Genomic DNA, 27,953 nt, shown 5'->3' with positions numbered 1-27,953 from the left:
AAATCATAGCTTTTGCCCCACTTCCATCCTCTAAATCTCACCTTTAGCTCGTCATTTGGAGGTCTATGGGTCTCTTAAGCTAGGCCACAACTGGAAGATGACAAATGAGGGTGGTTCTCATGAGCCATCTGAAAGTCTAAATAAGATATACCTCATTCTGGATAGCTCCTGAGTGAGTATCCTCTGCTGGATTGTGCACAGGGTGAGAATTTCCAATGCAGATTCCAGGGTGGCTCGAGAACATGGTCCTTGGGAATAATTCACTTAGACCGAGCAGATGAACGCCTTCCCCTAAATTAAATTAGACTTTGAGGGGCATGAGAAGGGCCAGAATCTGGTGGAATGCTGAATTCTCGGTTTTTGTCCACATTGTAGATTACACAATTTTATGGATACTGCAATGTGTCATTTTCATAGTAGTCTCTTGGAAGAGTCCACCTTGCTCATAGAACATATAATGATGTGGTGATAAAAATGTGTTCTAGGCATAGAAAACCAGAGGGTAATATAAATAATAAATAAACATAGTTAAAAAAAATGCTACTTCTTTCAATGATCTCAACCAAATACTCCGTTCCATTTACTAATCATAACATAGCCACAGGGGGGGGGGGTCATTCCAGGTGGTGGGATAGCGTGTAGCCTGCTTCTACTTAGTAAATAGCCTTAGGAGTGTAGCCCATTTTTAATATGTCATACTTTGTCAATCGGAATAATGTTCTACACTAAACATAATAATTTTTTTTCACAAGGAGTGAATGTCCTCCCAATATCCTTCATTTTATTGTCTTGTTGGTATTAGCTGTCGGTTGCTGTAGCTAGGAGGACATCGTAGTGCTATGATTACTTTTCCTAAAGAACAATGATAAATGAGGTTAAGACCTGCAGAATACATCACTCATTGTATTTGAGAACTGTATTGCAGGCTACAGACGGAGATGGACATAAAATACACAAGATGTATTGCTGCGGACAATGCATAATATAAGTCAGTTTAATCAACTAAAAAGAATGAGAAAGGCAGTTGCCATATAAAAAGTAGAATAGAGAACTACTCTAATTTACTGTATAACAAGGTAGTGACTATAGTCAATCGTTTGTAAGGGTGACAAAGCTAACTCAGCCAATACAGAAAGATATGGTAAAATCATTGATTTGGATGGCGTCCAACGAGACTTTGATTATAATAAAAAAGATTATATGTAATATATAGGAATTCATGTACAGCAGCTGTGACTCAAACTATAGACAGTATTTAGATTGGGCTGTAATGTGGTTAGTTAGAAATTCCTGGACTGTCAATAGCTATAGTTCATTCCTAAGAGCACTTAAAGTATTCCATATAATATGTTTTATAAAGCAGGTGTAACTTCCTACTAGTAAATATCCCATGAGGTTTTTTTCTTATTTTATTATGTATGTAACAATTTATACAATGTCGTATAAGATAATAGGCTCCTTTACTATGCCAATATTCCCAGTATCCCAGTACTGTTTATTTTAAAAGCTAGGTGCTTCCTATTCGTAACTTCTCCACTGGGGAATTTCAGCTACACAGTAATCTTATTGAAGAGAACTGAGTTGAAAATTCTGAGATATTTCTGGAACTTTCAGATTATTTATTAGAATATGAAACTACAGTAAATATCAATGGTATGCTAAGAATATGGAAAGTTAGACATGTTACTACATGCTAATATCACCGGCGCCATATGAACACCCAATTGGCCGCCTCGCAGTTCTTTTGGCTTAAGGCTTTGCAAATATATACCACGCCCAGACAAATATTGTCAAAAGCAAAAATGTAGCACCTCTGTTAGTTCTATCTTATAACATTCAATCATTGATAAAAAAAAAGATACAGATAATAACAACCGACTAGCCGAAAAATGTAACGTGACAGATCCATACCTGTTGTCAATTCGTCTTTTGAGTAAAAGGCTGTGACCAATTAATGGTTGGCAATTTTGAACAACATTTGTAATCCAACAATTATCTCATGTCTATCTCTAGTTTAACATTCAGGTCCTTTACAAGGCCAAATCATATAGTCTGACGCGCACAATGATTATTATATTGATCTCTAGTAATGATCATCAGTGGGTAGATGTATAACGATTGGTTTAGATGTATAGAAATCTCGTCCATTTGTCCTGAAATTCTTCTCGGCATATCATAATGATTAAAGTGGATCTGTCACCAGACTTTGCTGTCCAACGTAAGGGAAGCATAGTATAGGGACAGGACCGCTCTCCTATTAATGAATTTAATGAATAGAATTATAAAATGCAGCCTACACGGAAAAACAAAATTTTTACTTCATTTGCATCTTCCCACACTCATTTCTATATAATGTCTTAAAGAAAGCATGGCAGAAAGTATGGCAGAATGGGGGCGTATTTGAAATGTTAACTGGCATTCTGGGCATAATATTAAGCAAACAATACCAGAATTCATTCCTGACAGTGAACGTGGTCTTCCTCTGTGTGTCCCCATCTGTTTCACTCTTTCTCTTTTATTCTCTCACTCACACATATAAAGTATATATATGCCCAGCTGAGATAAAACAAAGTGCCTTGGTTGCAACTGATGTTCCTCGCTCACATGAAACATTTTTCATCTCAGCACACGGCTTTAAAAATAGTTTGAGACAGCAAAAAGGTTCTCACACATCACATTTCAAACAGGATTCAGAAAGTTTTCTGCTTTCCACACTTCGGCTTGTGAATCGAAGCCTTTGTACAACAAACAGTGGGCTAAATTTCTCAAGCTCACTCATTCCTTGAACAGAGAGAGAGAGTGGGATCAGATCTGCAGTATAAAGCCATTTCCAGCATTCTGGGGAAAGTTAGACTAATTCAATGCACACATGGAGGCTTCACACAATCTACAGATTCATCACTGGCATCTTGCATTAGTCATCTGACAGATTGCCAAGTGCTTCGTATTTTTTTCATATGACTTTATTACCAAGACCGACTTTTCTTTTATCCTGCCACCGAAGCAAAATAAGGCATATGCATTTTATTTCTAGAAGCTAAAGCAGCAGAATATTACAATGTAAGGTCATGATGAACTATCTTTCTGCATTCTTGGCTACCAGATGTCTAGGTATTGAAATCTAGACTTGGCCACCATCTGTGATATTACTGACAACTCCATTGCTGATTATAGTCCGATGTAAGTCAGAACCTACAAGATGTAACCTTCATTTATTTATGAAGACCTTTCTCCAGACAGCACCTGTTTTGGCCAGACTATTGATTTATACTGTCAAGTCTAATAATGCTTTTATACTTCTTCTCCACAGTAACGGAACAACCAACAAGATGAATGGAGCTTTGGATCACTCAGACCAGCCAGACCCAGATGCCATTAAGATGTTTGTTGGTCAGATCCCACGTTCATGGTCAGAAAAAGAACTTAAAGACCTTTTTGAGCCTTATGGAGCCGTCTATCAAATCAACGTCCTACGAGACAGAAGTCAGAATCCACCCCAAAGCAAAGGTAATGATGTATGATGTTAATCTTTACATAAATGTGATGGACCTTCTGTTGCAGTTTAATTCAAGAATATAGAGTTTGATGGAAATGTGACAAAGCGGGATGCTTGTTGTGGTTGTTACGCGTCGGTTGAACTACATCTTCTTGTATTTCCTATCGGGTTAGTATCTATTTTTTTCCTGTTTTTTTTTTTTACCCTTAACTTTTGAACATTGCTGACAGTATTCATGTTTTGGAACATTGAGGTTTTGTTTTGGATGAGCATAGAGTAAAAAAAAATAAGCCAAAGGTCGTGTAAAGTAAATGTATAGAAACAGTGTAGTGTATTTTAGCAAGAAAATGTACTCATGCTAACTTCAAACTCTTGAAATTCTCATGTTGTTGCTCTTTAATCCCAAGTAATGTCGTTTAATGCTTTTCATGTGACATTTTAAAATGGAATGGTATTTCAGAGAAAGAACTTTTATGCTTTCCATTTTAAAACACAAAGTTTGTAATATAAAGCTTTATTGTGCACTAGAGAGGATCTGTCACAGAAATGTATCCTGAATATTCTAGTTTTGTATGTTGAGGAGACATCAAGGATTTACTAATCTTGTCCTGTGGTTTACTCATGATTTTTAGAGGTCTGACATTGGGCATTGGGTATTCCATTTGGAATATCTATTAAGATGATATGGGCGCATCTCCCGTGCATGCCACACCCGCACAACCCAAACGCTTGGAATGCCACTGCCGACAGAATACTATGTTTAGAAAATATGGCTGCAGTTAGATAAATAATGCTTCAATTAGTTACCAAAAAAGCACAAAAAAGGAAATCATGTTATGTACAATTAGCTTGTGCCTGCCTCCCATTTTTCAAATGTGTTTCTGGGTGATGAACCCACTTTCACATGGCCACATACAGTATGCCCATATTGCAAGCTCAATACCTCGGACCTCCCATGATTCTATTGAACTGGACTTAGACCACCATAGGATTTTATAGTGCGCTAAGTTCGACTTAGTTAAACTGCAGGAGATCCAATTATCAAGGCCGCACTGTGGCCATATTACGTCCGTGTGAAAGAGGCCTTGATCTGTTAAAGTCAGAAGGTGAAGAGAAAAAATGCAGTGTAATTACGGGTATCGGCGCCAGGCTGAAGAGGATTGGGAACAGAGCCTGGCGCCGATACCCGTAATTACACTGCATTTTTTCTCTTCACCTTCTGACTCTCACCTTGTCCCAGGTCCTAAGGATTTAGCACCAAGGGACTGCAGTGGGTGGCAGCCGGTGATCTTCACTTCACCACCTCATAATAGTCTCGGAGGAGTGGCGCCACCCCCTCACCTTTTTGCTGTACTAACTCATTGATCTATTAAAGGAATTTGTGTTTACAAAGAGAAAAGTCAATTAAAATGTATTGTTTAAAGTGTTTTTCCTTGATTAAATATGATGTTTTTCTGTTTGATCATGCAAAACTGTTTCTCAATTGGACTACTTTTTTTTTTTTTTTTTAAATGCTCCTCTGTCTAGATCATGCCCTTACATATTTGTTATGGCGCCCCCTTGTGTTCTTTTGATTCCTTCTGCAGAACGTTCACCTAATGTTTTCAGTGATGGTGAGAAGAAACCTATTCTAGTGTGACTTATTGGCTGGCCTATACAATAGCAGGAATCACTCTGCTGCTTGCGTATAAGGGTCAGTTCACACAAAGTTTTTTGACACGTTTTTTGACGTGTAAAACGCGTAGGAAAACGCTCCAAAAAACGGTCGAAAATGGCGGAAAAACTGTCTTGCAGGAAAAAGAAGCGACATGCCCTATCTTCGGGCGTTTACGTCTCTGACCTCCCATTGGCATCAATGGGAGGCAGAGAAAGCGTATTTCGCTGCGTTTTTGCCCATCAGCGCTCAATGGACGCAGGGGAAAAATGCCACGAAAAATGCGGCAAACAGCGTGCAGGCAGATCAGAATCTGCCTCAAAATTCCAAACGGATTTTGAGGCAGAATTTTCTGACTGCAAAAAACTCTGTGTGAACATACCCTAAGAGGTTATGGGCAGTAATACTGAGCTACTGGGCATGTGTGTCCACCAGCTCTGGCACATGGGGTGGATGTTCTGAGAGGGAATCAAAAGAACAGCAGGGGACACCATAACAAATACGCAGCAGCAATATCTAGACATAGGAGCATTTTGATTCCATTGAAAAATATGTTTTTGTGTGATCTAATAGAGAAATGTGATATTTAATCGTGGGACAACTTCTTTAAAGTTAAATAAAAAATAAGATGTTTTTAAAAGAAGATATTGAACATTGCATGCTCTTTTAGAATATTGCAAATTGTATTGTTTTAATCTCTGTATACTTTACATAGATTTGTTATATCTCCGCTCCAGTTAGATATGATTGTATATACTTGTTATATACATTATAGAAAGTGTATATTTAAAGAGGCTCTGTCACCACATTATAAGTGGCTTATATTGTACATGATGTGATCGGCGCTGTAATGTAGATCACAGCAGTGTGTTTTTTTTTTTAGAAAAACAATCATTTTTGACGGAGTTATGACCTATTTTAGCTTTATGCTAATTACTTTCTTAATGGACAACTGGGCGTGTTTTACTTTTTGACCAAGTGGGCGTTGTGGAGAAAAGTGTATGACGCTGACCAATCAGTGGCCAATCAGCGTCATACACTTCTCCCCATTCATTTACACTGCACATAGTAATCTTACTAGATCACTATGTGCAGCCACATACACACACATTAACGTTACTGAAGTGTCTTGACAATGAATAGACATCACTACCAGCCAGGATGTGATGTCTATTCAGAATCCTGACACTTCGGTAACGTTTGTGTGAGATTTACAGCAAGGCAAGCGTAATCTCGCGAGATTACGCTGTAAACTGTCATTTAAAACTAGATTACACTTGCCTTGCTGTAAATATCACACAGACGCTACAGAAGTGTCAGGATTCTGAATAGACATCACATCCTGGCTGGCAGTGGTCTCTATTCACTGTCAAGACACTTGAGTAATGTTAATGTGTGCGTATGTGGCTGCACATAGTGATCTAGTAAGATTACTATGTGCAGTGTAAATGAATGGGGAGAAGTGCATGACGCTGATTGGTCACTGATTGGTCAGCCTCATACACTCCTCTGTACAACGCCCACTTGGTCAAAAAGCAAAAAAAGCCCAGTTGTCCATTAAGAAAGTAATTAGCATAAAGTTAAAATCGTTCATAACTCCGTCAAAAATGATCGTTTTTCTAAATAAAATCACTGATGTTACCTACATTACAGCGCCGAGCACATTATGTAGGATATAGGCCACTTATAATGTGGTGACAGAGCCTCTTTAAGTTCAATGGGTGGATTTAATATTGTATAGATGTTGCTGGGATCAGTATGTCATTTAGGTCTTTGGGATTTTATCACGTAGCCTCGATCATGCATCCTGTTAATACACTAAAGTTAATGCAGTCCTATGCATAGACATAAATCACTGAAATCATGATGATTTGAGTCACAATATACAACCAGTTTGTCAACCAGCACATTGATGCCTGCTGTATACAAATATCTATAGCAACTGGTATCAGCAAATTCCATTCTAAATTTTGCCTTTATACATGATCTCAGATCATTGAGTTTTCCAATCTGTTGTGTAACACTGTAACAAGTCATGTGTTAATCTGGTGTTAGGAAAAAATAATCAGAAACAAGGCATGTACAGCGTGATGAACTAGAGCTTTAACACATTCATTGTCAAACTGGCCTGAATGATAGTAGTAGCCTGAAAGTGGTTAGAATAAAGGTAGAGATCTTATAGTTATTTGGTACCCAGTGGAATCGAATTTAGCTCTAGGAGGGCTTACATGGAAAGATATCTTGTCTCCTGACTGCAGTACCTGCATGCTCTTTCTCATGGATGACGGCCCTCCTTCATCCTGTTAGTTTATCCGGGAGATTAGGAGAGCTGCATGCTTTAGATATTGACATCTTCCATTTCACTTTCATGAGACTTACAAGGTCTGTTATCGTTCTTAGATCAGGCTTAACCTTGTTATTTCTCATTTCCATTTTAACCTAAGGAGCAGGAAGGGGAGAAATGAATGTGCCCTATAATTTCATGTGTCTGAGATAAAATGGAAGATGGCTTGACCCTATTCACTTGTTCAATTGCCAGATTTGCCTCATTAGAAGTCAGCATTAAAATTCATCGTTCAATCCTGGCAGCAAGCAAATCAGCACAAATGTAAAAAACACAGGAATTGTAGAAAAATACTGATTGATACAAATAACACCACTGATACTATATTCTTGTAGAGAAAAAGCATTGGGCTGGAGAAAATGTGGCTGAGCCTGTTCCTTGATCTGATGTAGAATTATTTAGCATTTTTCTTCTTGTAGCATAAAGAACCTGAAAACAATGGTGGTCACACAAATGTTAGTGCTTCAAAGTGCACAAAAACAAGTGGTTGTAGCACAGGTACAAAAATATCAACTGAAAAACCTAATGAAGCATGGCAACACAGCTGTACACCTACAAACTACATTTACTGTGCTTGCCCGGCCTTCTAAAGAACAATCTATTCACTGAGCTGAGGAATGTCGTGGCATAAATGCTGCCAGGCTGATTTTCCCTCCTTGTACTATCACCACTCTACTAATCTATCAGTGGGTAGAAGAGCTGGCTCATGTCTGATCGTCTGGTTGCTAGGGATACACTGTCTAACAACCAGTCTCTTCAGTGATGTCCGGCAGTACATCCTTACTAACTAGCCTATCTCAGATTATGTATCAGAGGGCAGAAGAGCTGGCTCATGTCTGATCGTCTGGTTGCTAGGAATCCACAGTCTAACAACCAGTCTCTTCAGTGATGTCAGGCAGTGCATCTTGAAAAGATTTGCCAGACACAGCTTCTGTGTCGACGCCCGTGAGCTATCAGTCTGCACCTGCTCCAATGTCTGTGAGACTGACTCCATCTTCCACCACTCAGGATGGCAGGCTTAGGAGTGGGAGAGCCTATCACAGCCTGGCCAGACGGAGCTAGCTCCCGCCCACTGTCTATTTATACCTGCCTTTCCTCTTCCTCCTTTGCCTGTGATTCTTCTATGCTTGTTTCCTGGCTTGCTGCTGCTGCTTGTACTACTCATCCTCTGCTTGTTATTGACCTTGGCTTTCTGACCACTCTCCTGCTCAGCGTTTTTGTACCTCGTTCTCTCCTGGTTTGACTCGGCTCGTTCACTACTCTTGTTGCTCACGGTGTCTCCGTGGGCAGCTGCCCCGTTTCCCTAGCTTCTGTGTACCCTTGTCTGTTTGTCTGTCTTGCACTTACTGAGCGTAGGGACCGTCGCCCAGTTGTACCCCGTCGCTTAGGACAGGTCGTTGCAAGTAGGCAGGGACTGAGTGGCGGGTAGATTAGGGCTCATCTGTCTGTCTCCCTACCCTGTCATTACATAATCACAGGCCCATATACCTAGTCTACCCTGGTCCCTGACACATCTATGGACCCCCTTGAGACCCTGGCTCAGCAGATGCAGGGCCTCTCCCTACAGGTCCAGGCCCTGGCTCAGAGGGACAACCTGCGTGATGCTTCCCTGGTAGTGCCCCCCACCTCACCTCTTGAACCCCACCTCAAGTTGCCTGACCGGTTCTCAGGGGACCGGAAGACTTTTTTCTCCTTTCGGGAGAGTTGTAGGCTCTATTTTCGCTTAAAGCTCCACTCCTCAGGTTCTGAGAGCCAGCGGTGGGTATAATTATGTCCCGGCTCCAGGACGGGCCCCAAGAATTGGCCTTCTCCTTGGCTCCTGACGCCCTTGAACTTTCCTCCGTTGATCTTTTCTTTTCTGCTCTCGGGCTCATTTATGCTGAGACTGACAAGACTGCCTTTGCCGAGAGTCAGCTGGTGACCTTACGTCAGGGTAAGAGACCTGTAGAGGAGTATTGTTCTGACTTTAGGAAGTGATGTGTAGCTTCTCGGTGGAATGACCCTGCCTTGAGGTGCCAGTTTAGATTGGGTCTGTCGAATGCCCTGAAAGACCTGCTAGTTAGCTATCCCTCTGCTGACTCCCTAGATCAGGTTATGGCTTTAGCGGTACGACTTGACCGAAGTCTCAGGGAACGACGACTTGAACGTTTTTGTGCCTTCTCCTCTGAATCCCCCATGATGCCTCCCGAGGTTCCGTTGCTTCGGTCTTCCACACAAGACTCGGATGTACCTATGCAACTCGGGGCCTCCATGTCCCCCCAACAACGTAGAGAGTTCCGCAGGCAGAATGGTCTCTGCTTCTGCTGTGGGGATGACAAGCATCAAGTGAACAACTGTCCTAGGCGTAAGAATAAGCAGCCGGAACTCTTCCGCGCCTAAGTGATCATCGGGGAGGTCACTTGGGCGCACAGGTATTTCCCGTAAAGATGAAACCTAATAAAATCTTGCTTCCCTTTCAGGTCTCTTTTGGTGGTAGGTCTGCTACCGGCAGTGCCTTCGTGGATTCAGGGTCTTCTGCTAATATCATGTCTGTGGAATTTGCTATGTCTCTAGCTATGCCATTGATTGATTTGCCTAAACCTGTCCCGGTAGTGGGTATCGACTCCACTCCTCTTGCTAATGGTTATTTTACACAGCATACCCCTGTTTTTGAACTCCTTGTTGACTCCATGCATTTGGAGCAGTGCTCTGTACTGGTGATGCAGGGATTATCATCCGATTTGGTTTTAGGCCTTCCCTGGTTGCAGTTGCATAATCCCACGTTTGACTGGAATACTGGGCACCTTACCAAATGGGGTAATGAATGCTTGATGTCATGTTTTTCTGTTAATTCTATTTCTCCCCCTGAGGAGGTGAACACTCTACCTGAGTTTGTTCAGGACTTCGCTGATGTTTTCTCTAAAGAGGCCTCCGAAATGTTACCTCCTCATAGAGAATACGATTGCGCAATCGATTTGGTACCAGGAGCTAAGCTCCCTAAGGGTAGGATATTCAATCTCTCTTGTCCCGAATGTGAAGCCATGAGAGAGTATATCCAGGAATGCCTGGCCAAGGGTTACATTCGCCCCTCTACTTCTCCGGTAGGTGCTGGCTTCTTCTTCGTAGGGAAGAAGGATGGTGGTCTTAGGCCGTGCATCGACTACCGGAACTTGAATAAGGTCACTATAAGGAACCAGTACCCCCTTCCTTTGATTCCTGATCTATTCAATCAGGTTCAGGGGGCCCAATGGTTCTCTAAGTTTGATTTCCGGGGGGCTTATAACCTTATCCGCATCAAAGAGGGGGATGAGTGGAAGACTGCGTTCAACACGCCGGAAGGTCATTTCGAATACCTCGTTATGCACTTTGGGTTGTGTAATGCTCCCGCGGTCTTCCAGAATTTCATAAATGAGATTTTAAGAGACTACCTGGGGGTATTTCTTGTAGTGTACCTTGATGACATACTTGTGTTTTCCAAGGACTGGTCCTCCCACATTGAGCATGTCAGGAAGGTGCTCCAGGTCCTTCGGGAAAACAAACTGTTTGCTAAGACCGAAAAATGTGTGTTTGGGGTCCAAGAGATACCATTTTTGGGTCAAATCCTCACTCCTCATGAATTCCGCATGGACCCCGCCAAGGTCCAGGCTGTGGCGGAATGGGTCCAACCTGCCTCCCTGAAGGCGTTACAGTGCTTCCTGGGATTCGCTAATTATTACAGGAGATTTATTGCTAAATTCTCGGTCATCGCTAAGCCTCTTACGGATCTCACTCACAAAGGTGCTGATCTCCTCCACTGGCCTCCTGAGGCTGTCCAAGCTTTTGAGGTCCTTAAGAAGTGCTTTATCTCGGCCCAGTGCTGCTTCAGCCCAACCAAATGGAGCCATTCATCGTGGAGGTTGATGCCTCCGAGGTGGGAATGGGTGCTGTCTTGTCCCAGGGTACCAGGTCCCTCATCCATCTCCGTCCCTGTGCCTACTTCTCCAGGAAGTTTTCGCCCACTGAGAGTAACTATGATATTGGCAACCGCAAACTCTTAGCCATTAAATGGGCATTTGAAGAGTGGCGCCACTTCCTGGAGGGGGCTAGGCACCAGGTAACGGTCCTTACCGACCACAAGAATCTGGTTTTCTTAGAATCTGCCAGGAGGCTAAACCCGAGACAAGCTCGATGGGCGTTATTTTTTACCAGATTCAACTTTTTGGTCACCTATAGGGCTGGGTTTAAAAATATTAAGGCTGACGCACTGTCGCGTAGCTTCATGGCCAGCCCTCCTGCGGAGGAAGATTCTGCTTGCATTTTGCCTCCAGGTATAATCATTTCCTCTATTGATTCTGATTTAGTCTCCGAAATTGCGGCTGATCAAGGTTCAGCTCCCGGGAACCTTCCTGAGAACAAGCTGTTTGTTCCCCTGCAACTCCGGCTAAGGGTACTTAGGAAAAATCATGACTCTGCACTATCTGGCCATCCAGGCATCCTGGGTACTAAGCACCTCATTGCCAGAAACTACTGGTGGCCTGGGTTGCTTAAAGACGTTAAGGCCTACGTCGCCGCTTGTGAGGTTTGTGCTAGGTCCAAAACTCCCAGGTCCCGACCAGCGGGCTTACTATGTTCTTTGCCCATTCCCCAGAGACCTTGGACCCATATCTCCATGGATTTTATCACCGATTTGCCTCCATCTCAAGGCAAGTCGGTGGTGTGGGTTGTAGTAGACCGCCTCAGTAAAATGTGCCACTTTGTGCCCCTCAAGAAACTACCCAATGCTAAGACGTTAGCTACCCAGTTGTACCCCGTCGCTTAGGACTGGTCGTTACAAGTAGGCAGGGACTGAGTGGCGGGTAGATTAGGGCTCACCTGTCTGTCTCCCTACCCTGTCATTACAACATCCTTACTAACTAGTCTGTCTCAGATTATCCAGGCCTTCCGCTCAATGCAGAATTATGACTGATAAAATGTGCAAGGGGGTATGGCAGTAAACTACGACTCTTTCTGGCATTTTTCTGAAGCCAAATGTTTGCTGTTATTGGCGGTTGTTTTTAAAATGCAGGATGCGCTGGGCGTGGAGCTTTTTATGGCGTTATGCTCCATTGATTTTAATAGGCCTTAGCCAAAATGCACCAAAAAGTGCATGTACAAAAATACATCATATAAAAAATGTAAACACATAAATAACCAAAGCATATGTTTACACATGGCAGATATTTATGTTACTACCCCAAACAACCCTATTCACATGTATTGAACAGATATTCAGTCACAGAAATATCTGCAACAAATCTGCCACGTTTTCATATATCCTAAATCAGCATAGATGTTTATATATGATTTTCTTATAGGTGCAATGTAGTCTCTTTACAGTAAGCATGTCCTGCAGGCCTAGGCCACCTCCGCAGTTACAAGTACAAAAAGCATCAGCAGAGGAGTCTAGCCCCTATTAAAGAGGCCAGTTGACTTCTGGAGATCCTTTCCTGCAGCTACCACAGGGCCATTATGTGCTCAATGTTTCCTCCTCTGGGGGTCCAATCCTTATTTAGTTTAAAATTTCTCTCATTGATCTGAACAGGAGATTAGTCTGGCAAAATATGGAATGGACCACTTAGGAGTGAAAGTGGCTGATAGGTATTCACAAACCTTAGCACTTTGAGGCACAGAAGAAGGATAAGATGAACATGGCTGCTTTCTTCCAAAAACAGGAGCACTACTGTTTACAGGTTGTGTGTGGTATTGCGCTTCAGCCCCATTCATTTAAATGAAACTAAGCCACAATACCAAACGCAACCCATGACAAGTGCGGCTCTGTTTTTGGAAGAAAGCAACTATGTTTTTCTATTTTTGGACTCCATTTAAGTAAACGGGACACTCGTGGCTAATTGAAAATATGGAGAAGTTACTTTTTGCACATTTTGTAGCTAGTTGCTTTGACTTGTAAGGTAGAGGAAAAAATGATCCAGCGCTGATAGTGATTAAAAGGGAAAACCAAGTCCCATGTTTATTGGAGAAATCCTTAAAATCGAAAGGGAGACGCAATCCCAAGGCAGGAGTAGTCAGACTGCGTTCGAAACGCGTAGGCTCGGTTATACACCCTGACTACTCCTGCCTTGGGACTGCGTGTCCCTTTCGATTTTAAGGATTTCTCCAATAAACATGGGACTTGCTTTTCCCTTTTAATCACTATCAGCGCTGGATCATTTTTTCCTCTACCTTGCTATTTCACACCGCGGGCCGTCGCGGGGATCCGAGCGACACTGCTGGAGACGCAAACCGGTGAGCTGGAGGTTTCCTCCCTGTTTCCATGCTTTGACTTGTGTTATTACGGTAAATACACTTTACTCTCCTTGTATACTTTTGCAAGCTATAAAAACTGAACCGTGAAATCCATTGTTAATAAAATTCTGAACTACAGGGTTTGTTATCACTGTACAACATGAAAAATGGAAATTATTAAACATGCCAAATAGTTGTCATTTGTTAGATTAGATTTAGATGTTCTTTTCTTTCTACTACTTTTATATCCAATGTATACCTTGCTACCAGCACCTGAAGTTCTATATTGTTAGGTATCCAGAAATTATTTTTTTCACTTTTCACCGTCCATCAAGTATTTATAATGCATTTTCAAGTCTAGAACACAATTTTTCAATTACTATGATTTTACCAAAGAGAAGTACTGTAATATAAAACACTTTAACATTTTACTCGCATCAATTACCTCTGCTATATATTAATAATACCTTAACTCACTCATTGCCTGCACTATGACTAATTGTACTTATACAACTGTGCCTGAACACCTGAAATAAAATGAACTATCAGAGACCCCAAGGAAATGCCAATTTTTTTTTAGGCAGATATACTATAGCTAAAATTCTTTTAGAATACTTACCCCATCCAATATACCCACTGTATTCCTTTCTATCTATTTGCACATATGCAATATAATACAGTCAGTTTTTTTATATACTTTCTCATATTTTTATTTAAAAATCCTTTTATATCTAGTTTTTACCCTTTGTTTAACGTGTAATTAAGAACTCCCGACGTACACGCTATACGTGTCCATAGGGCTCCATTAGCATGACGGAGTCCAAAAGAGTGTACTTTTGGTCTCTGTTGGGCTCGTATATGTTAGTATACCTGTTTTTTGGAAGATGAAATAACGTAGTAGATTACGCTATTCCATCTGTGCGGTATTTTTTTAACATGGAAGCCTCTCTGTGATTGATGCCACTATATGGCACACGTCAGAGGTGTACACTAAACGTATTCCTCCAGGAGCTTCCCCAGGGGTGGAGTCGCCAGGAAAAACATCAGGTAGCGCTAGACCCGGGGATTCTGGCCCTGGGTAATCTCCTAACATCACTTTCCATATATATGGACAGGGATAGCAGGGGCTTTCAACTACAGACTCGGTAGCGCTCTGACCGGGGACTCTGGGACTGGAGAAGCCACTGACGTCACTCTCCATATATGGACAGTGATGTCAGGGGCTTTCAACTACAGAGTTCCTGTAGCCGACACTCTAGTCGGGGATCCTGGAATCTCAAAACTCGTAACTTCACTTTCCATATATGGACAATGACGGAAAAGGCTTTCTCAACACAGGTGTCCCAGGCCAGAGCGCTTGCGATGCTCCGACCCTGGTCTCCGTAGTTGAAAACCCCTGACTTCACTGTCCATATATGTACAGTGACATCAGGGGCTTCCCTGAGCTCAGCGCTTCAAGTAGTAATGTGCCCGGGGAGTTCATATGTCGCTACCTCAGATCAGAGGTATATACCGGGACTCCTTCTGACGTATACCTCCCATGGCAAAAACTGACTAAAACAGACACCTTTTAATTGGGTCAACTCTTAGAGCACATAGAACTGTGCTAAATGTATCTGCATCTACTAAATGCCCCCAAAGAGTGCCAGTCACAGAGACAAAATATATAGCTATAGTTAAAGGGAACCTGTCACCAGCATTTCAACTATTAAACCAGCAATACCTGGTGGTAGTGGGTGAAAAATCATTTCTATTTAACCTATAATTTTCTTCTTTGTCGGCTCTGTAGCTTTAGTATTCAGCTTTTTAGTGTTCCCACACCGTATGCTAATGAGCATAAAAGAGTCAAATCTTCATTCCTCAAGTCTTTCCGAGTTTACCCCGCCTCCTTACTTTTGATTGGCAACTCCTCACCTTCCCCAGCACACAAAATCCTGCGCTTGTGCATTGATGTCCTCTTCTGGTGTGTGCGTAAAATGGGACACCGGATTATTACGATAAAAGGCGCAAAATGTTTGCAGACCGTTATTTACAGTCGGAGGAGACGTTTAGGAGAGGCGATAACGGCAATGAACTTTTGATAGCAGCGGCCAATAAGGGATAAGTAAAGATCAATAGGTGAAATGCTGGTGACAAGTTCCCTTTAATAACTATGTGCCCTGCTTTCATTGAGTCTACTCCTTTGGGCAAAAAATCCTAAGAGAGGTCCTGTGTGGGTGTTTTCTTAGCACTTTTTATTGGCTGAGGGTTTAGTGGCAGATGGTGTAGTTTGCATTAAGTGGGTGCTACATTTTAACCTTCATTTTTCAATTTGGGATTAGAAATTTGATATGTGTCAATACACCTAGTTATTTACCTCTATTATGGCACCTTTTAAATACTTTTATCAGAATGCATCAGAATGTTGTTGGAGACGTGCTGCACTTCAAAGGAGCTAGTCACTTAACTTTTTTTTTTTTTAAATTCTGAATTATAAAACAAAAACAACATTAATATAGTTCCTTAGGATCACAGAAAATATTTTTTCTGCTTTGTTTCTGTTTCATAGTAATTTCTTATTTTGCAGAAACAAAACTGCTTTCCACACTCACGGAGTAATAGCATAAATGAAGAAGGTCATAGGGTCTACACAAATGAGTAATTTTACATTCTGTAATATTCTACTATTACCATTATTACAGAGTCCTTCCATGTTAGAAATTTACAAAATGCAGAACTATACTATACATATGTAGCAAAACAGAACTGTTTTGGCTACCACTAAGGTCACAAACATATAGCCAGTCTCCACTATCCTTGATGCTATAAGGTCAAACTATGTTCAGTTCTTAGTTGCTGTGTGAAAAAAATCCATGGCACTTATAAACATAGAATGCAAGTAAAATTAAGTTTAATAAGCCATAGATTTAAATATATAAATAATATACTTTAGATGATACACTGTATTATAGCCCTTAGTTTACAGCCGCTCATGGAAGTTCTATCAATTGTAGTGGTACGGAAAAATGGCTACTTTGTACATCTGACATAACCTCGTAAAATTTAAATTAATACCACAAGTCACAAATAAAAAAGTTGCATATGGCTGTATGTTTAAATAATATTATTTTACCAAATCATTTTGCCAAATATGCACTTTGATTTGCCAAAAATGAGGCAAAAACAAATCAATTTTCACAATGTATTCATGTGGTAAGATTATCAATTGGTAAAAATTTAATTGGGTGAATAAATGTGTGAAAACATTTGCTTTTTCTATTGGCAACCCAATAATTCATATCTATTTGTAAGTTGCTAGCATGAAATGGTTAAATAGCTGATTTAACCTTTTCTTGCCTTCTGATTTCCCACTGGAGAATCTCTTTGTATTCCAATTGATGTCTTGTATATTTCATATAAAGAAAATGGTTTGGCATATTTTGGGTATTAAATTTCCATTTGGCGTCTCAAATCACAACAATGGCTAAAGTAATTTATTTGAAAGTAAGTGAAATCCATCTCTGAGAAAATGGTCTTGGCTCCCAAGCTGCAGAAAAATTGTGCTTACCGAACTGCATTTTGTGTAATATGTTTGATTCATTTAATTCCATGTCACTTGTTTTAATACATTTCACCTCTCCAGAAGATTCAGTTTGATAGCATTTATTCAGAACTGCAGTCCAATTTTTATTTTGAGCTGCAGCAATTCATTTTTAGTAGCATTTGATATCTGGGTTAATGTCAGATTATGTTCTGTATCTACATAACTATATTGTTTGAACTCTAGAGAGAAATATAGACAAAACTATTTTACACTTATTTCAGCAATAACAATTTTTTTTTTTTTTACAAAACAAATATCGTGCTTTGCTTGCAGTTTGAGGCTATAAAATATTTCAGGACTAATATGAGTGATCTTTTAAAAGACTTTTTTCCTACAAGGGTTTATCCTGCTGGGATTTAGGCCTCATGCATACGGCTTTATTACTGCTTCGTTCTATACGAAGTTGAAATAGGACACCCATAGAGGAGGGTGCGGCCTTATTGTACCTCTGAATGAATCCCAAAAAATCCATATTTGGTTTGGTCATGTCCTGCGGCAAAATTTCATGTTCAACAATGTGATCTAGACATAAAAATAAACATTTTTTTTTTTAAGTAGGATGTCCGGACCATTTCCTAACACCTGATGAAGCATAGATAGACTGAGTGTTGTACGGACTATGGGATTAGTATACCTTTACACTGTTACTTTCTATCTCTATGCAAAACAAACTCAGGTAAATACGGAGAGTGAATCAATGGGCAGAACAGCCCGTTTTGTACTGTGGACCAGTCGTTTGCAAGTACAGAGGGGTGATTTATTAATAATGTTATCTGAGCCAGGAAAATGTGAGTCTGTGAGAGCAGGGAATGTGAAAAAGCCTTACATAAGAATTAGATTTAACATATATATGGGAAAATGGACAGACACTAGAGCCAAGAAAATTTGAGCAGGTGCCCATTGCAAACAATGAATTTACACCTTTCATTTTTCTAATGCAGATTAGAGATTGGGGGAAATGGGCACCTACGGGCTACTGCTTCAATTTTCTTTGATTTTATACATATCCACCAAAAGGTTTCTTAAACCCTTTAAACATATCCAACATGATAAGGGATTATACAGTGGTATTATATGTTGGTTATAGGGTCTGGATGACAGATGGTATATAGATCTTTTGTTTTTGACAGCTGTATTATCATAGCATTATTGGAAAGTAAAGCAGATGAAGTCTATTTTAGATATTGTAATGCAGAACGTTCTCTTTCCTAGTGGCTCAAATTCTAGACGACAAAAAAGCTGGAACGCTGCCATTAGTAATCAGACAGCCTTCCCCGGAGACTTTTACTGTTTCTTAGAGTATTAGTCATATATTTTAATGGACTTTTTATTTTTATCTCCAACTACTATGCTAGCTTTAGTTTGAGGCCGTGCAGCTTGAATTGATTGATTGCATTTTAACAAATATGACCACATCTAATAGTAATTTGTCAGATATTTCTATCAAGTTGTCAGGCTTTGTTATGGTCTTCAAGCTGAAATTACCAGTCACGTAACAAAAGTGTGGTCATTCAGAATACAACCTGTCTATTGTAATTAGACCTATTAAGTGTATGGCGGTACACATGACTTTTATAGATATGCTGCCTTATAAAAAGAAAGACAAATATTCAAAGAATAAAAACTCAAACAAGGCCAGATGTTGTAATAAGGCCCATTGTTATGAAAAAAAAGAAGAAAAAAAGCCGGTATCCAAAAACGGACACTCAACTTCTATTTCAAGGTAATATCAAATCAACTTTATTGATAACAAAAACCACACACTTAAATATATGTAAAATGTATTTTTCAGGGATGCCTGGACTAAGAAATCCCTGGCCAAAATAGTGTCATTATATGAAATCAAATCACCTGTTGAGAAAGATGTTTCATTTAAATATACAATGAGTAACCCACCTACATGTTTAGGGAAGTGTTCAATAGGCAGTCGAGGAATGTAGTCATCAGGATGGACCCAGTGCTATATGTGTTTTTTAAAATGTTTTCTTGTGTGTTATTAATTAAGACTATTTGATGTTACCTTCAAACAGAGGTTAAGTGCCCTTTTTTGGACGCCCACTTTCTACTTCTTTATGTTAATAGAATATTTTGGGTATTCTTTAGTGTACCCTTCTTGTTGATATACTGCATTATTTTAGGTGGAGCTTACATCCTTTTGTCCGTGTGAACATTATTTGTTATGATATAGCAATCTGGAAGACATTATTCTGTATTTTAATATACTTAAAAAAATCAAAGGTTGCTTTTAACTCACATAGTCTACTACTTTATACCACACAATGATGATGTTCAAGGGATGCCCAGCTTGTGGCTATTGGACACTGCTGCTGAACTGGGTTGTCATTCAGCTATGGCTTCATGGTTTAGTTACATTGCGTCCTTTTACAAAGGATAGTTTCCCAGAAATAATAAGCTTTTGCAGACCTAGTTATTCGGTCCAATGGAAGGTAAAAAAAACAAAAACCTATATATTTATTTATATTGCTTATACTTATGTAGTACCAACATATTCCACAGTGCCCTACAGAAGTTGTCATCATTCACTGTCCCCAGTGAGCTCACAATCTAAATTCCCTGTCTGTATGTTTTTGGAGTGTGGGAGAATACTGGAGTACTTGCAAACATCGGGAGAACATACAAACTCCATGCAGATGTTGTCCTTGGTCGGATTCAAGCCGAGGATCCCAGTGCTGCAAGGAAATAGTGTTAACCACTGAGCTGAAGTGTTGTCCCTATAGGAGACTGTGGCAAATTTGATCTCGGGATGAGTTAATGCCATTCCACCATTTCCAACCTTTTTAACACTAAATACAACTTTATTCTTGACATTTCTATGAAAAACAAAGAAATAGATGTGAACTGCCTTAAACATCACAATCCTTTGCAATAATATAGGGTAAGGGGATGGACTTTAACCGATTTAAGTGTTACTCAGCAGTAATCAGCTCAAGTTAAAAAATACAAATTAGAAAATTAAGAAAATCAATGTGTGGCACTACCCCATAATTTGTCTTTATTATGGGGTAGTCATACAGATTGTGGTTTTGGAAAAAGTTGAAACAAGGCGACCGCCACTTTGTTAAGGCTCGTTGATGTGACTCTGAAACATTTGCCAATAGTCACAGTGCTAAGAAACGTTCAGCTGCACCAGCCATTTATACAGAGATATCATGTTAGGCTGGGATCACATATATCAGTTGTGTTCAGCCAGTTGTTTTATACCTGAGCCATACACAACTGATGAAAAGTTGTGCATTTTATCGACCAGTCCATAGCTTGACATTGCCTATCTGGCGCAAGAAGATGTCCAGCATCACAACTGATTAATCAGATGCCAAAACTGCTACCATAGGACAGCATAACGAAAGCAGTTCTAACATCAGTTTCCTCCAGGTGTTTCTCCACATTCCCGGAGGGAAATAAAAAATAAAAATAATCGCCGGAAATATGTGAACTGGGTTATAAGACTAGAATATTTTTCAGACAAAATCTTTTTCCATCTTACCAAACCTTCCCTACCACCAAATTTTGCCTATAAAGGGTTCTTCTCTATAATTGTACTTTACATGTCTCCATAGGCGTGGGCCGTGTAAACAAGCGCTGATCACCGAGATCATTTGCTCCATTCACAAGGAGCTAGCATGGGAACGAGCACTCCTTACTCAGATTGCTCGTTACTACGATCGCTCATCCCTATATATTTCCATCATGTCGGCAGCACGTCTCCCTGTTTACACAGGGGGATGTTCTGCCGACAACTATAATATTTTTGGCATTGAAAACAATACAATTAGCCGATAAACGAGCGTTACAGGGCAATTATCGGGAACAGGCATTCTGTGAACGCTCGTTTGCCCAATAATTGGCCAGCCCACAGTCAGGCAAAAAAATGTAAACAGATCATGAACATTGGCTGATAAATTTGTAACAGATTCAAATAATCCCTCATGGAATGCATGATATAGGGAGTGTTGAGAATCACTGAGGGAGGGCCCAGTGCCCAAATAGCCCTCTTGCTGGGCCCCGTAGCAGTGGTGTAGCCTGCCTCTATAACACATATGACACTGATCACTTTTAACGTCCTACCTAACTGGAGTAATCTATTTCAGAAAACACAAGCATGAAATTACTATCTGTTGGTACTCATAGCTCTTTGTTAGATTTTATTGCTTGCTGTCAGTAGATAATACAGATATACATCTAAAATAGTTCTGTAATCACTTGAGCAGTAAACAGTCATTTCCAGTCTAGTAATATTTTATCTGAACTAGATCTGCATGGCACATATCATCTGTCTTTCAGATCTTTGTCCACATTGCCTCCCACTTCAAACCCAAACTCACTAGAGCTGTGCCAAGGAGTGGGTAGAAAAATAGCTTGATTATCAGGATAAGTTGAATTAGATGCTGTTTTTCATTTTTTAACCTACACTCATAGAAGGACAAGTAGAAACTGATTGGTTCTGCAGACTGCATTGCTGTTCTTATTTGTATTTGTTTTTATACATGAGTCCCAATGGCTTTCTGAATGTCTTCATTCATCCACACAGTCAAAGTATTAAAGGTCGAGTTTAAGCAACACAATTTAGTTCATTATGTCTGAACTTAGCATGCTTATTACCAAGGAGAGACATCGTGCTAAATGACGTTGGTCTAATTTGCATAATGCATCTACAAGTTTTCACAGTAATATTTCCCCAGTATTTTAGGAAATTCTAACAGTTTGGGCAGGCTATCCTACAAATAATAGAAATAGACGGGTATCATAAGCAATTTACTAGATCTATAGCCATAGAAAATATAAGTCCCCGCAGCCGGGCTTCTCACCTTTCCCATCGCTGCTACTTACCGGGACCACCTTAAGAGGTAACAGCCTGATAGTCTGCCCACAGCGAAGTCCAGATCCCCATGCGGGGGTTAAAGGGTGAATTCTGGGGAGGATACTTAGACAACTCTCTTAGATGTGGCTCATAGTTAAACTGGTTGAGTAGCACAGTGGGTCCACAACTTGTTGGTTATTACAACAAGGCATCATAGCAAATGTTTTCAATCAGGTGACAAAAATACGATGACATCAGAGCTCACAAATAAATGTCTACAATTGCATAAATAGTATATAATATACAGCATTTCTGCTATTGTGAGTTTGAGGGATCCCATACTAGAACCCAGTAACTACTGGGACTACAAATTTCCCTCATCAAACACTTAACAGTCTTAGGCTGTGTCTCCTGAGCCATAGGTAGGATACAAGGTACAGTCAACTACAGTGACTCCAATAACAGAATGTATATGCAATCATCCAATACATAATCATTAGGTTCATCAAATAAAGAAGCATTAATAAAAATAATATTATATTAGAACTTACCGAAGCCTTTACTCCGTTGTTTTCAGGTCTATCTTGACTCTATTAGGTTTTATGCACAGGTTAATGGATGAGAACTAGGTGTGGCATTAGTTGGGCATGACTAGTCTTTCTGGGGTAACTTGATGGCACTAGAGAATATCAGTGCACATGTTCTTATTTTCGGAAGTTCTGCTTTTACGTCCTTTTCCACTAGCCATGTAGGTGCATATGTACTTTCTTAAGTCATAGAGATTTCTATGTCGGTACCTTTCTTCTCTCCAATTTATTATGTTACGGGGTATTGAGTAGAGACAGTCATATTGATGGATCCGAGCATACATGCATGAATAAGCACTAAGACTTATTTTGGTCTATGACACAACGCATACCCAATCCCTATGAACACCATGCCAGTTACAGTAAATTCTCAATTTTCAATGTTCCACATTTAAAAATAAAAAGTTTTCTGTGGGTTTCTTGCAAAAGTATGTAACGTTATAGAAGTAAATGCAAATAAATGCTGCTTGGCCTACATAAACTTTCCCTCTCTCCTGTTTTTCCTGTTGTTACAGCTGCTGGCGTTTTAGTAATGATGCTTTATTTTGCCGTGGATTTGACAATGAATGACATAATGGGCAGAGTTTAGTTTAGGTACACAGGGTTTGCTGTACACCTTTTTTTAACTAGTATGAAATGCAGAATTGGAACTTTATATATGGGTTACTAATAAACATATTCCAAGCATAAACCATTAATCTTCTGGGCCACTGCTAGGCTGTAAATCTATGTTGCTTGTAAATATGTCATTGACTTTAACATTACATTTATACGACATAAGCAGAGGTCACTTGGTGGGATAGACTCTGAGACTTAAATTCAATATTTTGGCCAAAAGATTTAAATTCTGAACTCTGAAACATTTAGCACCTCAATATCATTATTTATTGCCTCCATACTGCTTTTATCAATGTATTATTATGTATTGTGTTTCCTGTGTTCCCATATCCATTGGATAAGCTATATCTGATTGATGGGAACTTCTGCGTACTCGACTGTTTCCATATCTCCCATTTACTTTTATGGAGCATGAATGGGGCAGTCCTCTTGGTGCTGCTGACTGTCTCAGGGAACTCATTACTAAGTAGCATTTCTGATGCGCTTTAGTTTGGGGTGGGGGTATTTAGTGGTTGCATTGCACCCTGTAGTTTAACATCCTACAGTTTCCCTAACCATAAAACCTTGTGCATTGCTGTATGCATATGACCCTTTCTTGCCCTATTAGTGAGTGCCTGCAGTCTACCAAGAATGGAAATGGGACAAGTCAATACTGTCTTCTCATTGTTGGGAGTAGTCTGACAACTAGATATTTCCATTTCTCAGACTTCTAGTGTCACACCTCCCAGTACAGAATATTTATCTATTAAAGATGTAGTAGAGTAGTTTACAGCTCTAATCTCCTGAAGCTTTAAGGTTGTTTTTGGTTTTGTGACACCAGTGCTTGTTTACTACTGTGATATATCTTGTTTAATGACAACATGTTTTGATGTATCTATTGAATTTGTCGAACACTTTGAAAAAGAAGTATGAGGCATCCTAAAGGATAAAAAATAGCTAACAATTTATATTGCTCCCTATCCTATTTATCTTTGCTATCTGCATTGTGATTGTTAGCGCTGCTCCAGGCTTTAGTTTACAGCATGCTTATTTTAATAAGAATACTTTATCACTACATATTAAGATTTGATAAATGTTTTTATGTGTCACAAATATTTGTTTCTAGCTCCTCTTAATATATTTAATGTAATATCTAAGAGGAGAAATGTTTATGAGAAAAGCTTATTTTTATCTCATATTCTGTACATGTTCAATACCATATGGTACTAGTGCAAGTCAAACCATATTTCTCTGTGTTCACATTGATTGTCTTGAATGGAGCTACTCATAAACAGGGCCAAATATAACTATATGTGACGGAGTGTATGTATCTTCGTTGTTTTATAGTGACACATTATCAGGGCTGGACACATTTTTGGAGCAAGGGTGCCAAACTTTTTGGTTTGTACTCTAATGATGTTTAAAAAGTTTTTAGAGTATTTCCTAAAGTTTACAGTTCTTTGTCCACCCCTGTACATTTTCTATAAACTCTGAATAATCATGTCCTTTGTGAGTATAACCACTACAAAATACTCCTAATATAACCACCGATACCATACAAGCTACAAAGAATAGACAATGGCATACAGTAGAAGCTCAGTGTATATGGAGGATTCGGTAAGTTAGTAGGAACCATTCACATCTATATTATGTTGTATCTGACCTTTAATGAGTCGCTGGTTTCTAAAGAAACAATGACAACAATATCAAACAAGTGAGGGTGCTATGGACTAGAACTAGGAGGTGGCCCAATTTTGATTTATGCTACGGGACTAGTTGGCTACCTCCGCATAGTATAATTGACCTTGTATTCTAAAGATCTGTATAAGCAAAAAATACACTATTCCACATATGACGAATGTGAGACGTACTAGTTTTGCAATTACCATTTTATTATTAGCAATCTTTAATATGTAGATTCTCCTTGGAAAATGTGATGAGGAATATAGTAATCTAGATCCTCAAAAAGCTACACACTGAACTCCGAGGCTGAAAACAGAGTCCACCAATTTATGGCACAGGGCTCAAATGAATTCCATTCATTTAGGATCATATTTGCTAATATCCTTGTATGCGGCTTGTTTCCCAGGCGCCCGGAAGAGTTGTATTTAGCAGAGGTTTTTGTAAATGTATTCAGCTGAGAACCACTAACAATATTGAGCAGAGATGCCTTGGTTCAATTACAATCAGCAGATATTTGCTTCTCCATATTTTGTGAACTCTGCTGGACTAATCTGGGCCCTGCTGTTGCACACAGAAAGCCTCTTTATCCGTTCCTTTAAGAGCAGTGAAATGAAATAGGTAGTCATGTAATCATTTACTTATCTCTTTGTATCAGAGCTTATGATGTCTGTAATGTTGGTAGCTGGCATTTCTGTGTTTCAGAAACAATTATTTCACAGTGCCATGTAGTTTGTAGACGGAAAAAAGCGGCGAATTATAGCCCAAGCATCAAAACGCTGATAATATTTAACCCCTTCCTACCCGGAATACCTGGACAAAATACTTTTCTATGACAGTTTTTCATTTGGCTACTAACTGGGCACAAAATGGGTCTGTAACAGTTAATTTTTGGTTCTAAAACATATTTAGCAATTTTTTGTATATAAAGCGAATCACTATATAAACAAAAGCTTTGCAACTTTCTAATATACTATGTTCATCAATTCCTTTCCATGTTAAGATCTCTGTGTGCTGTTAGTGAATGGAGTCAGTGTTGTTCACATACAGAGGCTAAAAACCTGTCCTGAATATATCAGCTTGACACGTGCATGGCTACAGTGCTTCGGAGCGCTCTCTAGTAATGGGACTTGCCCTGTGTCCCTTGGGAATTATCAGGACAGGTTTTCATTGGATGCAAACTAGAATGATTTAATTTACTGACAATAAGCAGAGATCTTATGAATGATGAGGAGTTGATGTACAGTATAATAGAATATTGCAGCACTTTATTAAGCTTTATTTATGACTAGAAAATCTCTTTAAAACATCTGTGGCAGGCAGACATTTCTATAGAGGGGCAATGTGATTAGGAAGATAGACATTAAATTCCAAAGTAATATCTTCATCCAAGGAACATAATATTACACTTCCTTTCACATTTAACCTAATGTAAGCCATACAAATACATTCTAAAACCTATATAGGTTTCTTTACATTTGAGTAGCTGCATGGAGGCATACCTCAAACTTCTAAATATTCTGCATGACATTTCTTAGGCCTTATTCAGATGAATGTGGGGAAACTCGGACATGAAAAACGGCTGTTGCCCCCGTGCGGGTCCCATTTTAACTGATCCCCATGGACTTGAGTCAACGGAGGGATCCGTGAAAACGGAAGAAAATAGGACATGTTATATTTTTCAACAGACCCATCAAATGGTTCATGATTACCTATAACTGTATGTGAGGACATATCACATCTCCCCAAAGGGAGAAATAACACCAAGTACAATAAGTAGCTTGCAAAAAATATATAATTTCTTTATTACGATATACATAAAGACATATTGGCCATCAAGACCTAAAAACCACAAACAATTAAAATACACAATGTGGAGAACATGAGGCTACTCAGAATGGCATGTAATCAACATTCAATAATGCCATAAAGGGTCACTCCGACAGTCATGCTATAAATGTAAAATACAAAAATTACAGACACCACAGAATATGTCTCAAAAAAGCATGCCTGAACAGAACAATATAACACAGACCCAGTAAAAATGGTATATAAGAAAGACTGGTAACCAACACTGAGGTATCAGTGTAGATAGAGTAGTATAGAGACCGGGGTATCACCAGAAATCAGAAGAGGTCCCAGAAGCCATACCAACCCGCGTGTTGCATATTAAGCCAAAAAAATGAGCTCCACAGCAAGAGCCCCAAATGGTTCGTTGAAACGAGGAAATGTATGGAAATATATGCATCTGTGTGACGGCTGTTGTTTTAACGGCCGTCAAATGTACGTATTCAACGTTAATGTGAATAAGCCCTTAGATTGTAATGTTATGCAGTGCCCTACATGACAACAGCCCATCCCCTACTCCATGTGAAACTGAATAATATAAATGTAATCTCAAAGGCAAAAAATACGATACCTATAATAACGAAATTATTAATTTCGCAATTATTATTTGTGATTTGTGTGATTATTGATTTATGTGGTTGCACAAACACAGGTAAAACATAAAGTCAAGGGTAAAAGCTAAAAAAAAGTCTAACTTTTAATACAAACAATGAAATCCCTGGCATGCCATTCTCCTACGCAAGTTGGCATTTCACACGCAGGAATACAATGTAGGAACTTATTGGATGTAGAACTTTAGGGAATGTGGGATGAAAAGCGTGACGCTTAAATTAGTCAATTTATGTGTAATAGTTACATAAGACTAGGAAGACCATTCACTGAAAGCATTGCCATTGTTCATTTTGTCAATAAATTGTATTTATACACTAGTACTGTAACTGCTTATTAGAAGGCACTTTAGCACTTTGCAAAAGCCCCGTAGCTCCCCACAGACTCCTCGGCAGCATCATAGTAATCATTTATTACTAATGCTATACTTCTGATGCAAAGCAGTGTTCAACCAGTCTTTGTGATTCAGTACTTGCACAAAGTCTGGTCTACTACA

The 27,953-nt window shown here is 39.6% G+C and overlaps 1 protein-coding gene across 24 annotated transcripts in view; it reads left to right on the top strand.

Moving 5' to 3' along the window:
- The window catches only part of CELF2 (CUGBP Elav-like family member 2), a 433,449-nt gene that overhangs the window by 176,363 nt on the left and 229,133 nt on the right, over positions 1 to 27,953 (top strand). For all 24 annotated transcript variants that reach the window (XM_075857459.1, XM_075857452.1, XM_075857444.1 and 21 more), the window contains exon 2: positions 3,311 to 3,507. In XM_075857459.1, coding sequence (XP_075713574.1) covers positions 3,311 to 3,507 — 197 coding nt within the window. The remainder of the gene's footprint in view (positions 1 to 3,310; positions 3,508 to 27,953) is intronic.

This window comes from Rhinoderma darwinii, chromosome 3 (genome assembly GCF_050947455.1).
Source record: "Rhinoderma darwinii isolate aRhiDar2 chromosome 3, aRhiDar2.hap1, whole genome shotgun sequence".
NCBI lineage: Eukaryota > Metazoa > Chordata > Amphibia > Anura > Rhinodermatidae > Rhinoderma > Rhinoderma darwinii.
Note: the sequence above shows the minus strand (reverse complement) of the source record. Positions and strands in the feature narration are given on the sequence as shown.